The 14,409-nt window shown below is 43.8% G+C and overlaps 1 protein-coding gene across 1 annotated transcript in view; it reads left to right on the top strand.

Annotated features, from left to right (window-relative positions):
- Positions 1–7,859, top strand: part of RNF128 (ring finger protein 128, E3 ubiquitin protein ligase) — a 13,343-nt gene extending 5,484 nt beyond the window's left edge. Inside the window, exons 2-6 of the mRNA XM_010132451.1 lie at positions 1,663–1,734; positions 2,332–2,414; positions 4,959–5,055; positions 5,849–6,017; positions 7,693–7,859. Of these exons, the coding sequence (XP_010130753.1) occupies positions 1,663–1,734; positions 2,332–2,414; positions 4,959–5,055; positions 5,849–6,017; positions 7,693–7,796 (525 nt within the window). The 3' untranslated portion in view covers positions 7,797–7,859. The remainder of the gene's footprint in view (positions 1–1,662; positions 1,735–2,331; positions 2,415–4,958; positions 5,056–5,848; positions 6,018–7,692) is intronic.
- The last annotated feature ends 6,550 nt before the right edge of the window (positions 7,860–14,409 follow it).

The raw sequence follows: 14,409 nt of genomic DNA, 5'->3' as shown, positions 1-14,409 counted from the left end.
CCACAAGTATCGCTGCCTTCCGGCCCTCCTGCCGTTACCACGTTTGCTGCTAAAACTTCTGGGGGCCTCAGTGTTTACTGGATGAGTATGTGGCTGCTTCTCTGTGGCTTCACTGAAACATTGGCAAGGGAAACATAATTCTAAAGGTAGCCTTAAATGACATACAGAAACCTATATCAATGTCTTCAGCAGAAGACCTGTACAGGCTTCAAAGAAAACTTGACTAGTTCTTATTCCTAAAAAATATACTTGAAAACTTGTTTGCATCCTTTACCTTTTGGATTGTATGTGTCTCTTCCTTCCTAGGTGCTAGCAGCTATCAACCATTAAACTCCTAAAAGTGTGCACACTTTTATCTTAGAACCCCAGAACAACACCGATACACAAATAGGTCATCGTGCACCAAAACTGTTTGATCAGCGTCCCAGCAGACCGTATAAATCAACTTGTTTGCCATTAACTGCTTCAGCACCGGGACTGTTCTGCAGGCTAGAACTGCCAGTTCTCTGAGTCTGTTAGGTGTCAGCAGCAGCCCTGCACCCACTTGTTCCTTCTGCACTTGTGCCACCAGCACTGTCCCTTCATCCCAGAAAAGATTGTAGTAACTGAACTAAAAGGCATAAGAGGAGGTGCTGGAAAGTGAACAGTGCGGGCTTCCTGTACCGAGCAGCTGAACTGGGAAGAGGATTTTTGGTTAGGTGCAAGACTTGAGTCTGTCACCCTAAGTGCCACGCTGGGATGGCACGGCCAGCGCTGCCTGAGGCAGTAAGAGCACCAGGGAGGGAGAGGACAGTTGTATTTTATGTTGTTGAAACAGCACCAACTTGTGACCTTTAGACAGAGATGTTGGCTCCTGTGCTGATGAAATGCTTTGCAGTGACAGCTGGGCAGCAACAGTTGCCAGGCGAGCGGGGCTGCTGCTGCCTGCCCCCCCTGCCCTGCTCTCCAGACAGCAGTTGCTGCAGGAAGGGGAATGCTTCCTCCTCTGCGTTCGTTAAAGCTGCCCTGTAATCCACCCAGGGCTGGTCATTTCATTTGTTTCACACCTTATGTACAGGGAGGGAAAGAAATAGCTCTGAGCTTATTTTTTTTTTCCTCCTTCCTTTGTACATGTGACTTTGCACCAATATTGAGATAAAACTGCATTCTTCCACCTGACAGGAGCGGTCAGTGCTAGGAGGCTCCTGAGCTGTTTGTGTGCTCTGTAAAGCACTTGTGGTGGACTAGTTCAGGGCGTGTTGGAGGTAGCTGAGCTGGTTGGTAATGAATCTCACCTTTCATCAGGAGCTGAGCTTGTGCCAGGAGTTTGTCATAAAGCAAGTAGTTAAAATTATTGATTGCTGGACTCGGTGTTCAGTCTGCTGTACCATGTCAATTTGATGGCTTCTGAAAGAAACCCTTTAAATTCCTGTGCTCTGTGACAAGGTAAAGCCAAAGCATATGCAAATGCCTTGTAGGTGTGTCATCCAGGGTCTGTAACCACATCAGTGAAATGCTGCTTCATGTTGTCCCTAAACAGCATGGTCATGCTTACTTGGCTTTTTTGGGTAATATCTGGGCAATAAAACTGGTGCCTGTTTGCAGTAAGCACCTTGGCAAATATTAGTAACCACCACTTCTGAGGAAAAAGGCTGTGTTTAACCATGACTCCTTCTGTTACAGCGACAGCTGAAGGCCAGGGCTAAGAAGGCCATCGAACAGTTGCAACTGCGCACCCTGAAGCAAGGGGACAAGGTACGGCTGATCCTGTGATCTGCTGAGTGTTGTGGCACACGCTTTGCACAGAACCCAGAGTGGTCCTTACTCCTGAAGCAGGATGCCGACGTCTTTCTGAGCCAGTAACTGTCTCTTGCACAGATGGTTCCTCTTTCAGACCAAGTCCCTTTCTGGGGTGCAGGATTTTCCAATTTGCACATTCTTATAAATCCGATTACTTTTTTTTAGCTGCTTGCTTTAGTCTTGCTGAGGTGAGAGGTCCTAATTTGCTGTGTGGATGCTTAAAGGTAAACTTGTGTATCTAATCAGCTTTCCCAGCTATTCTTTTGGTAACTAAAACTGGAGTAGCAGTTTCTAAACCTCTACAGCAGTGCCTCAAATAATCCAGTGATGGTTTGCAGCTGGATTTCTGAACCATGGGCTTAAACTTCCAATACTTCTGTTAAAGTGCCAGCTTGACTATGAGCAATCCTTGCAATGTCCTGCTGTCAGATTATGTACAGGAGCTATTTCAAATTACTTGAGCTAGACCCCTTTGTCTGCAGTAGATCTGACTGTAGGTCAAACGAAGCTTTCAGAGTCTGTTAATGCTGTAAATTAATTCCACTGTTTTAGGAAACTGGTCCTGATGGCGACACCTGCGTTGTGTGCATTGAGCTGTACAAGCCGAACGAAGTAGTGCGTATTCTGACTTGCAAGTAAGTTGTCTTGCAAACTGCCCCTTGATTCAAGATCTGGAAGCATGCCTCTTGCTGGCTATTCCTTCTGCTGTGTTAACAAAGCTGATCAAACTTTAATCAAGCAGTTGCACAGCAAGAATTCTTGAATCTTTGTCAAACAGTGTTTTGAACAACAGGAACAGTATAAACACACACTTGTCATGTGTCCCAGTGGCCTGTGCTCATAACTTCCCCTGTGAGGGGATTGACAAGCATAACTAAGCAGACCACAGTGCCTCTCCAGGGGATGCCAGGGCTTTTAAAGACTTTTCTTTTTTTCCTTTGCTGTGTATAAGAATGTTACCTCTAAATTGCAGATAAAACTCATGAAACTATGCCCGTTTTTTGTCACTTAGTTTACTGGTTACTAAGAAGGTTGTGCTTCTACCAGTCTTGTTAAACCATGCTAACTTTTGTGGTTTAGAAAAAAGTGTTTCTATTCTTGTATGCATCTTCTGAAATAGAGACCAAAATAGAACTGTAGGAGTTTATTTTTCTAGAATTCTATCCTGTTCTACCTTGTTGGTGTGCTTCTGTGGAAGCCTGGTATTGAAGCACTAAGACTAAGATGAGCAATGAAGCCTTTTCAGGGCTTCAGGAAATGTGTTTCGTGAGACTCCCCCCTGTGCCTGCTAAATGGGACTGTGCTGGCAAAGCTTCTAAAATCAGAGGGCTGCTACGTGACCTGCACAAATTTGGTATGGGAAGAGGTTTTGTAACTCTTGGGGAGAGTTACAAAAAAGCACTTGGAAAAATTTGGATGTAGGAAACATCGGGTTCTGAAGAATGGGAAAGCATGTAGCTGCTGGTGTGCTGAGCAGTGTTGTTTGTCCAACACTCAGCTAGAGTTACCTTTGCAGAGGGTTAGTTTTTCTCTGCTTTCTCTGCTCCCTAGCAGCAGAACTTCTAAGCTGTTTTAATACCACAAAGTTGGCCTATGAAGGTCCAAATTTCCTTTATCTCATGCTTAATAGTTTAGAAAAAACCCCAAACTGAATAATCTTTCAGGCATGTGTGATGGTGATTATTCAGTGCTCATGTCAGGTTTATGCTCGTGGGTAGTCCTCTTCAGTAATGAAGTCAGTCCCATGAGTACAGAAGCATTTAGACAGGCTCAATATACTTTTGGCTGATAGGAGACCTGACTTGGCATTATTTCCCTATAAATCCTGCTAATCTTGATGTGAATTTGCAAACAAAGCAGGACTTATTGGGAGCAACTTCTCTTAGATGTATTCTTTATACACAAATTTGCTGCATTATGCTTTGCTCTGAAAGTGTTTTTTTTATGTAGTTTTGTGATGTTTCATTCCTCTTTGGCCCAAATATAGCTCTTGGGAGGCACTAGCTTAAGATGACTGCATTTACTTGGTAATCTTCACCAGTGGTGGTCTCTGCTAGTATCAACCATGTTAAATTCTCTCACGTGAGTTCTAAATGGATATTTACTGCAAGAATGTATGTGATGTTGGTGGTTGGCCTCAATACTGAGACTCTACTTGTTGAAAGTGTTTAACTATATCTATGAAGGGAAAAAGCAATCGAATGCCCCTGTGAGTCACACTGGCGGTATCTAAGTATCAGGGGCGTGTGTGTTTGCAGAAGGCATTCTTGTCCAGATAGTCAAAGTGAAGACATTTATAGTAGCAGAGGGACACAAGACCAGTGTTAAGTCCAAGTACTTAGAAGTCACACCTCAAGGAAGCTTCAGGCTGAACTCTAGACATCACGTTGGTACAGCTGGAAGGAGGTGCTGGTTATTTGGGTGACTTGGAAAATCCTGGTATCTTACTGGAGTGTAGGATACTGAGCTGTGGACATGGTGATCTCTAATAATAGAGTTCTGATTAATATTGAGCAGTGCCTGTCTGCCTGTCTATTTCTGTTCAGGCTGAAGGAACAGACAGATTACAGGATTTCAAGTCATCATCCTAAATCTGTGGCCTAATTCAGACCCATTGTGGAATTGTCTTCGTAGAAGTACACATTCACATCTGTAATGACTGAACTATATTTACTTTTTTGAGTATACAGCCTGCCAAATATCTACTTGGAATACATAGAGACTGCACAGACAAAATACTTGTATGGGAGATAGTTTATCTTAAGGACCTAACTCCCTGGGATAATATTTTTCTACATAATTTTAACAGAAACAAGTGCTATTTAAGTCATCTGCATGACAGAAGTTAACCTTGAAGCTAAGGCTGAGATGTCAGTATTTGTATTAGTTGAATTACCAGCTGGGAATGTATTGTACACATTTTTTTAAAAAAGCTTGACTGACATAGCAAAGACAATAATGCTCAATTCTGCAAACTGTACAGAGATATTAATAAGCACAAACCAGCTACAGGGTGGCAGATCAACTAGCCATAACTCTCAACTGAAATGTGTGGCAAAATAAGGTAAGCCATTCTAGAATGAATAAATTGTTGGTGTTTCTAAGTGGGCCTTCACAGCTGCCACATAAACAGTTTTCCTGGCGTGACACCTAACTTGTTGGTTATCTTCTTCCACCAGCCATCTCTTTCACAAGAGCTGTATTGACCCCTGGCTTCTGGAACACAGGACATGCCCAATGTGCAAATGTGACATACTCAAAGCTTTGGGGGTTGAGGTAAGCCAGTGGTCTTTCTTAGTGGCAGATACCCTTACCAGTGTTACACTGGAGTAGTAACCACATATCGAGATATTTGTGCTGCCTCTAGACCACAGGTGGTAAGCACGAGCATTGCCATGTCAGTGGTGACATACTACAGAGCTAATTGTCCTGTCCTCTTTAGTGCAGGCTGCAGCTGACCTGGTCTGGGTTGGTATGACTAAAGCCTTGGGCGGAATGTCAACCAAAATTGATTGTAATGCATGACTGAAGAATTGCTCTTTACTCTTGTGCTTGCAGCTAAGAATGTTTCTCAAAGCTTCAGGCAGACTTTGACATCTCATACTGTACCTGAAACCAGCCTCTCCTCAGCTGCTAAGTACCTGGAGTCCTTAAAGTGAATGTGGTGGCATGTGTGGCTTTCCGGGAGTCGCATGGCTTCCTAGGATACATAAGGAATTCCTGAGTGTCCTGCAACTGCTTATTTTTGGCAAGTGCCAGGGAAGATGCTGTTGCCAGTGCCTGGACTGGCTGAAATGTATGCCAGAGTTTGGCTGGGGGAAGGAGATCTGCACTCAGAGAAAGGAAGAATCTCCTTTCCTGGTACTAGGCAGTGAAAGGGAAGAGCTGGCTCAAGGATGCACTTGAATTTCCCACTCAATTAGGCAGTAACTGGTTTTAATCTACGATGCTGGAGGTTAACAGCAAAGCTTTTTTTCCACTTTATTTTTTTTCTGGGCAGGTGTTGGTCTTCTGGAAAGCTGCAGCCTCCAATAAAGTTGTAACATAACCTTTTTGTCTTTTCTTGAAGGTGGATGTAGAAGAAGGGGCTGAGTCTGTGCAAGCCACAGTATCCAGTAGGACATCAAATGTCTCTGCAGTTAATGAGGAGGATAGTCGTAGTGAAACAGCATCATCTGGATATGCTTCTGTACAAGGAGCAGATGAATCTGTCCTGGAGGAACATGCACCATCAGAAAGTGCGTCTAGTGTTTCATCTGTCTTGCTAGATTGCGTTGCACTCCGTTGCTTATGCTGTGAACTAAGAGAGTGTTGCCTTAACACCTCACAGTGCTTTAAATACCTTGGATTTTAGGGTAATCTTAATCTTCCCTTTTGTTTTAGCATTTGGCTCTGACACTTGGTCATTATTTTTAAATGAAACACAAACGCAAATTAAAAACTGAAGTCTGTAAAGAGTAGTTAAAAATCAGAGGCTTACTACTTAAAGACTTTCAGAAGGTGCCCCTTATCTCGATGTCTATTTGGAGATTTCATTTGGATGAGTAGGTGTCGCTTTACCACCAGATCATCCTGCTTTTAGTTTATTACTTGCAGAAAACTTTTGAGGAGTCAGTTCTGCTCTAGCCTAGATGACGCAAAATAGAGATGACAAGTACTGCAACTGAATTTCAGATTTTGCCAAGGGTGAGTCATTCTTGAACGCTTGCAGAAAATTTTAATTGGAAAAGACTATCAGCTTTTCCCCATACCTTATCTTTTGGAACAAGAGCAAACTAATTTAAAATGCCTTTTCAGTGCTCAACTTTGCCGACATACGCTCAGTGTTGCTGTTGATTTTAAAAATGGAAAGGTTCCAAGTAAACAAATGAAAACAACTATCCCCTGGATTGTGGAATGGCCTTGGAAAGAGGACTAAGTGGGGAAGCTTTCAGAGGCCAAAGGGACGTTCTGGCTGCGTCTGCTTAGACTTCCTGCAGGAAGCCTAGCTGATAGGAAAGTGTCCCGGTTTGGGCTAAACTTCCTGGTTTGAACTGAAACTTCCTTGTTTTGGTTAATAGACGAATAGCAATTATTCCCTGCAATACGATGATGCTGCATTTAATTGGTTAAGGTAGTCAGATGCACTGTTACGTGTTAAGGTTATAAAGCAGCACGCAGGGAGGAACCTCTCTCTTGGACTTCCGGCCTTCACGAAGAGAGGGAGGAGTGGGTACCTCGGACCCTCGACCCGTAACAGAAAGCATGGGATTTGCTGCCAGCCTCCTGTGGGACATGTTCCAAGAGTGAGAGATGTGGGTGCAGCAGTGCCCCATCTAGGCACCCCAGCAGAGCAGGGGGCACTTCCTATAGGCTAAATATCAGAAGTGAAATTCCATTGCTGTAAGCACCTGAAGTGGTGCGGGATTAGTTACCTGGCTCAGGCCCTTGTGTTCTTTGAGGGGCGAGGACACGCACTAACATTGGCCTAACCAGGTTAGTCTGTCATCTTCCCCGAATCAGACTGTGTCCCACAGTTTGTCCTGAACCTAGCCTCTAGAAGTTCCTCCTTATGCCTGTCTTCAGTGGCACTGAAGTTATATGAGAATTGCCAGTCTCATAGTTGGATTTTGTAGCCTCACGTGGCCTTCTGCCACTTGAGCACACAACCTAGGCTTGCTTGGCACTAGTGAGGAGCAAGCTCCAGAGCTGGGCAGATAGCTCTAGAAATGACAGCATCACAAACTAACAAGGGGCAGCTTGGAGGGTGGTGGTTGGAGCATGGCCTTGGATTTCCCAGTCTGCAGAAAAGGTGCTGGGAAAAGACTGTTGCAGTGGGCTTGTGGAAGTAAAGCAAGTGTCGTTTGCTTTCAGGTAGTAAAGTTTGCCCGTGATGCTTCTTAACTTGCCTTTTCTTGCTTTTGTTCTGGACAGATGACAACATGCATCTTGTAAACAACGCTGTGCATGTGCTTCCACACGTTGACAACCCAAGTTTTGAGGCAGATGAAACACAAGTTTGTGAAGCCAGGTCCTAAGAACATGCCCAGCAACCTGGTGTAAGCCTTCTGCAAGGAGCTGCCTACTGCCATCGCGCATATACTGAACGTTGCAAGGCTGTAGCAGAAATGTATTGCCTTGGCAATGCAGAGATCAAATAGAATCATTCAAATCAGAATCGTATGATTTGCAGTTCTTAAACTGTGTCTCCCATGTGGCATTTGGTTTTAGCACTCTTCAGTTAAAGCTGTCTTAAAACATCAGATTTTAACACTAAAACAAAAGTTCCATCTTCAGCAAAGCTTCTCTTCAGCGTTTGAGTCACTTAAATACAGAGAAGGTTCTTCTATGTTGTAACTGTCTCTACTGGCAATTGTTTTGACTTGGGGGTTTTTTTGTTTGTTTTAATTCAAGTGGATTTTCATTGTAAACAAATTGATTTTGATCTGTTTAATACTTATTTACCAGACACAGTTTAGTTTAAAGCAACACTGTATTTAATATTTCAGTTCACTAATTCGATAGGAGGAAGTATAAGCTGATGCTTGTCAGACTGGATTTTGCCCACAGTCTCTTTGGTTCTCTAGTATAAACAGACAGATTCTCTACCTCTCAACTCCAACCTGCCAACCACACATTCCTAAAGGGAAGAGAGAGCCGCAAGCTGACAGGCCAAATTGTGACAGACTTGCACAATACTGTAAAGGGAACAATACTGTAGGAACTCTTCAAACCTGTTAATATTAGACAGTCTGAAAGATGCTCCATGATTCTTGGAGTTACGACCATCTCTAGCAGCAGCAATATGCTGGAGTCCTGGCTTGTGAGAGTCCGTGGTGACTTCAGGAAGACTGAACTTCTTCCCAAAAAGGTCTCCTGGTTGTTCAAGAAATGAGCCAGCCTCTGCAAAATGCTGGACTGTTGCTGTGCATAGTCTTGCCTGTGTGCTAAAGCTGCAGGGAGAGCTGATGTCCTTAAAGATGATTGGAGAAGTTGTCTGCCGTCTGTGGGGAGTGGAACCGGAGTCGAGGAGGAACACTGGGTGCATCAACATTACATGTAGGGCCTTGCCCAGTGAAGGTAACTAAGGACATCTTACAGATGCACTTTATTTTTTTTATCTCTGTATCTATGGCTTGTTTCTAATGTAAGCAGAACTTTGTCTTAAAGCCCACGATAAAGTACTATTGAATCTGGTGGGGAAAAGCAATGCATTTTCTTAGCTGTAGTACAATTTAAATTGTTGTAAATATTACATGATTTGTATTGAATTTGAATATGAAAATGTAAATAAAACTATATTTTGATGACCCTGACTGACATTAAATGTAAGAGCCGGTAATTAACATGGAAACAAGGCCGAATTAGCCCTGTCCACAACTGCAAAACTCATTCAGTTTTAGGAGGGCAAAAAGCAGCAGTGCTTGTTCAAACTAATTGGAATAAGGAGCGCTAATTATGTGCGGGGTGTGGCACGGACTGAAGTTGTCTTGAGAGGCTTAAGCCTAGCAGCTGTACTCTGTCATACACCTCCCAGCTGTTGTTCCAGGCCAAGTCTGGCGTGAGGCAGTCTTACAGGAACTCTTCAGATCTCACTTGCCTCTGTCAGGTTGCTCAGCATCCCTCTCTTACTCAAAAGTTTATGCATGCTTTGTAAGACAAAGCATTTTAAAAGCCATTAAATGCCCTCTGTTCTGTACTATACTACTAGTTGTAGTAAAAACTTGTTCCTCCCCTGGCCAGTGTGGTGGTAGTTAGTCTTGTGCTTCTTTTTAGCTCAGTTCCAAGTCTAGTCTAGGAAGCATTGCTTGGTTATGGGCTCAAACTGCAAAGCCAAGCATAACTGGATTTCACTCCAAAGCTGCATTTTGCTGTGATCGCCTTTCAGAGCAGAGAAGGGAGCAGCCGAGTAAATACAGAACCCCTGAACGCTTAATGTCATTTTAATTTCAAAAAGCTTTTATAAATGTCTGGTGGTGTCTATACTGTAGTGTAGTAGAATTTTGTGACAATACACTTATGAAATCATCTGCCAGTTTAATAAAAACAAGATCTGACCTCCGAAAAAAAAGGGTGGGTGGCAGGTGGGCTCGGATCAATTCAGTGCATTGAAAAGTGCTTGGGCCTTTCTTTTCTTGTTCCAATCTCTACATTTGGGGTGTTCTGTGGGATTCAAGCCTTTCTATTTACTGTCTTCTAAGAGCAATAAGCCTGCCTTTTTTCCAGCACTGGTATTTCTAAGGGTGAAGTGGATGCACAGCATTTTCTCAAGGAATGCACTAGTGGAGACCTGGGGGTGCAGCAGCTCCTGTCAGTGAGCCCATACTACTGTAGAATCAGATGATGCCTATGTGCTCTGTCAAGATGTGGACTTGCTTGGAGCTCAAAGCATTTTGAGGAAGATTTTTAAGATTCCTACATTGCTCAAGGAATAAATGCAGAGTTTGTACCTGAACAGTATTTGAGCTACTGCTAGGCAGAAGAATTGAATGCTGCTCTGGTTTTACGTCTTAACCTGTGAGTCTGCTGTGTTCTTGTGCGGGCGCATTTATTTGTAAATATTACCTATGCAAGAGTTCCTGTTTAAAACCGAGTGTCATGCAAGGTCTGTTGCTGTCTGACTTCTTTGAAAAATCCACTGCCTTATTTCACTGAACTCCGACGTATTCCCCTTTGAGAACATTGCTGCAGTTCTACCTGCTTTAAAGAAATCTCAAAGCTCCACTCTCACTTTGTATTCTCAGGTTTCCATGGATAGCAGCTGTCTTTGGCTGACCACGCTGAGAGCACTGTGCAGGAGGTTTTGGTTTCTGGGGATGCTGCACGCTTGAATGGCTCTGTTACATCTATACACATGGGCACTATGGCGTGATAGACTCCTCTAAGCAAGAGGCAAATGGGGATGTGCCTGGGGATAGAGTTGTTCCTTACTGTTGTGCAATGCTTTTGGGTTTTACTATATATACACATCAATGTTTGCATGTAAGATGTTGGAAATTATGTGCCCACAGGTGTTAACAGCTGCTAAAATTCATTCCTCTCTGCTCTTAATATTCCCATTGAGTCACACAGACGTGTCAATTATTCTGTCCCCCAAGAGAAAGCAGAACAGGCTTCAGCATCATCTCCAAGTGTTTACTCACTGCTGTCATTTATCTCTCCCCCAGGAAATCTCTGATTGAGACATTTCACTCAAACACTTGCATGCTCTTGTAGAGGGACCGGGGAAGATTATTTTACCCCTGCAGGAGAGGAAGCCTTGTTCCCTGGTGCTGGATTCCTGTGCTTTCTTGTAAGCCAGGCTTTACAGCAGCAGGATTTTATTTTAAATCCCAAACCAAAACATTATAATTTTCTCATATTGAGGAAAACTTCTAGCTGTCCCTATAGAAATGTCGTTATAGCTGAGACTTTTGCTTAAGGGAGCAGCAGACTTGGGATGGTGGGCTGCAAACATAAAAGCAGTTTGAGTCAAATGGATTCTTCCCGTAAAATGGAGAGACTTGGTCCACCTTGGTCTTTAGATGGAAAGCTCTGCACTTGCCAAGTGACCTAGCAGCTGGACAAAATAAATACGCACATCTACCTTTGTTGTGTGCTTTAATGTCATTTCATTCTGTGTTTAACATACACCAGCGTAGAAGGTAACTGCATGTTCACCTAGGTTTAGCCTGATGCTTTTCCTGTGCAGATTTCAGTACCTCCCCTGCAGCAGGGGTGTAATGGTTGGCGGTTTGGAACAGACGAAAGACAATCTACTGGCTTCAGCAATTTAATTTTGGCTCTATGGGAAACTTGAAACCAAATTGCAGTGTTTGTTCACCCACTGTGAATTAACAACCATGTAACTCTCTGCGCTGTTTGTTCAACTGTTGGTTGTACAGAGTGAAGCCAAAATTATTTATATAGCTATTTATCTATTCATATAATCTTGGCTATGGTTACTTGAGGGAAGTAATTTGCCATTTCTAGGAGGTCTTTAATACAGTGAAAGAAAAATTCTGTGGCAATAAACGGATCTCTGTTGCTGCAGGATGCATTGATTAGACTGTAGGATGATTGTGCACTGATTAAGAAAATTTAAGTGCCTATAAATAAATTTCTCCAACCAGATAGAGGGGCACTATTTGCATCTTAATAGTATTTGATTAAGAATCCAGTGCCTGAGGGAATTGGAAAAAAGACAGACATTCAAGACCTTGAACCAAGGGAGAGGAAAACCAACCAGCCATTTTCCAAGCAGTAGCATTTTACTGTTAAATTTTTATCCAGTAAACAAAATTTGAATCATAAACATAAGTCCTAAAATGTCCAGTGCATGTGAGATGCCAAAAGCCAAACTCTGGGTCAGAAATGCCAAGGGCACCTCTCCTTACAGTTAGCATCGGAATTAGAAGAGCAGTGTTAGATCCTTACTAGGTGTTGCCTATACAAGGTCGTGGCTAATTGGGGAAAATTAACTAGTAAACACTTTCTGTGGAAACGGTCTTAGAAATGCAGCATCCACGCAGGAACCGCTTTATCAGTTCATCTGGTAAAACTCCGGGAACCCGCTAATGTCTGTTACTCTGTCACTTCAAGCAGGGGGATTGAACAAACAGCCTCATCAAGAGCGATGGGCTGGTTTACCTAGGAGTTGTTTGCCTTGTCTCACTAATGTTTCATCTCTGTTAGTTACCACATGCTGGCTAATGACTTTTAGTTCATCTTTCCTTTCTGGTAAAGGTAAAGCACCAGAAAATTGTTGCTTCTTACTCTGTTATAAAAACAGGTTAAAAAATTAGTAATAATAGTTAAATCTCTATTAAGTCCTGAAGGTAAAATCCTTTCATACTCCAGCTTCTCTTACTGTGGCACAGTGAGGGATTGAAAAAAAAAAAGTCTCATACCAGTGCAATTCACTCATTTTTGAAGCTCTCCAGCGAGTTAAATGATATTGCACATTGGATCTGCTTTCACACCGGACTTTGTTTCCTTATGCAGCTGGAACTGGACGGGCATTGCCAAACATCTTTCTGTGAGCACCTGGCAAAATCTCACTGTGCCTGCGCTTACAAATAGGCCAGTGCTGGCAGAAGCATTTTTGGTAGCAAAGTACATCTGGGACTGCTGAAAGGGATGAAAGAAAGACCGGATAAAGCAAAAGTGCCACATCCGCAACCTATAGTTAGTGCATGATGGGCATATTTTTTTTTAAAAAGAGCTCACAGTTGAGTTTAAACAACTGTGCATTGAATATTTTCTATGATATACAATCGATAAAGCTTTATTCTTGAAAATCTTAGGAAGGTCAATTATGTTCGAAAGAGAGTGCTAAGGGAGGGGTCCAACAGGACAGTAAGCTGCAAAGAAATTCCTGAGAAACAGTAATGTCCTGTTTGGCCCATTTGTACCAAATGACAGATCGTGTCAGGACTGAGTGAATCTTGCATGGAGGTGGGAAAAGATGGTAACTCTGAGAAGTCCCCAGTGACCTGGAGTGGAGGAGGCAGTGGTGCTTCCACTCCTGGAAGGTTTTTGTTTGGTTTTGATCAGCACCAAAAGATACAATTTAGGGAGCGGAGTGCTATCAAGTGTGAGTCCTTTGGGACATAGCAAAGAGACTGGAGAAGAAACAGCAAGAGAGGGTAATGGGTGGACGGAGCGGCTGGGTGGCTGTGATCATGACTTGCTGGGGAGCTGGGAGTTATGCTGTGCTGACCAGTGCTTTGGAAAAACAAGTCCTGAAGTTGTCCCACAGCCTTGGGAAATCCTTGGCTGCCAGGTATCTAGGGCAGAATTGTTCCAGCACCTGATTTTTTTCTGAAACCTGGCCATGAAAGAAGTGCCTTTAAATCAGGGGATGGCAACAGACAACAGTAGTAAGAGCAGATACTCAAGTGCAGTCCCCACCAGTACCGAAAGGATAGATGGGTTTATTCTAGTGCTGAACTGGTAAAGACAGTCTGCAAATAATCTGAAGAGCTTGTCACTGAGGACAAATGCTGAAGGTCCTGCAGACAAATCATGAAAATACTGAGCCCACGAGTCAAGCCGTTGTTAAGGCAACCAAAACCTGCCCTCCAAATTAGTGCTGCATGGTGTTGGGTGACGGAAGCAATGAGGCAGATTGTCTTTCATCACCTGAAATGTAAACAGGCAAACATTGCCCAGAAGCCTGCATTTGCATTTGGTGGGGCTGCTGCTCTGGTCCCAGTGTGGCAGGAACTCAGGAGGAGACTTGCACAGGCGCTGTGATGGGGTGCTGTGGTCGGTGGAGATGATGGCCATAGCTCCTTTCCCTGTGGCAGGTTTCTCCTGGTTTTTTCTCTGCGCTCCGGTCACCTGCTGCAGCCGAGGCTTGGTGCTGACAGGAAAACAACCGTAAAAGCCCAGCAAGTCTCTGGTGACACCGACTGCCTTCTGGGCTGCACACCGGGTGACATTTGGCCGGACCTTAAAATGGGACTTCTCCCATTAGCCGACAGGGCAGAAAAGTAGCCCACCCACTTCATGAGGGTATTTAGGGACACTGGGGGCTGGAGGCCCGTCGGGGAGCTCCCAGCCTGCTGCGGCCCTGCCTGGCAGGACGGAGGTTGGAGCCGGGCAGGTCCCGTGCAGGGAAGGTGCCGAGTGCGGGTTCTGTCCCCGAGCCTGCGGGACAGAAGGAGC

This window comes from Buceros rhinoceros, unplaced genomic scaffold (genome assembly GCF_000710305.1).
Source record: "Buceros rhinoceros silvestris isolate BGI_N320 unplaced genomic scaffold, ASM71030v1 scaffold13903, whole genome shotgun sequence".
Taxonomy (NCBI): Eukaryota; Metazoa; Chordata; class Aves; order Bucerotiformes; family Bucerotidae; genus Buceros; species Buceros rhinoceros.
The sequence above is the reverse complement of the archived record's forward strand: the minus strand, read 5'-3'. Positions and strand labels throughout refer to the sequence as shown.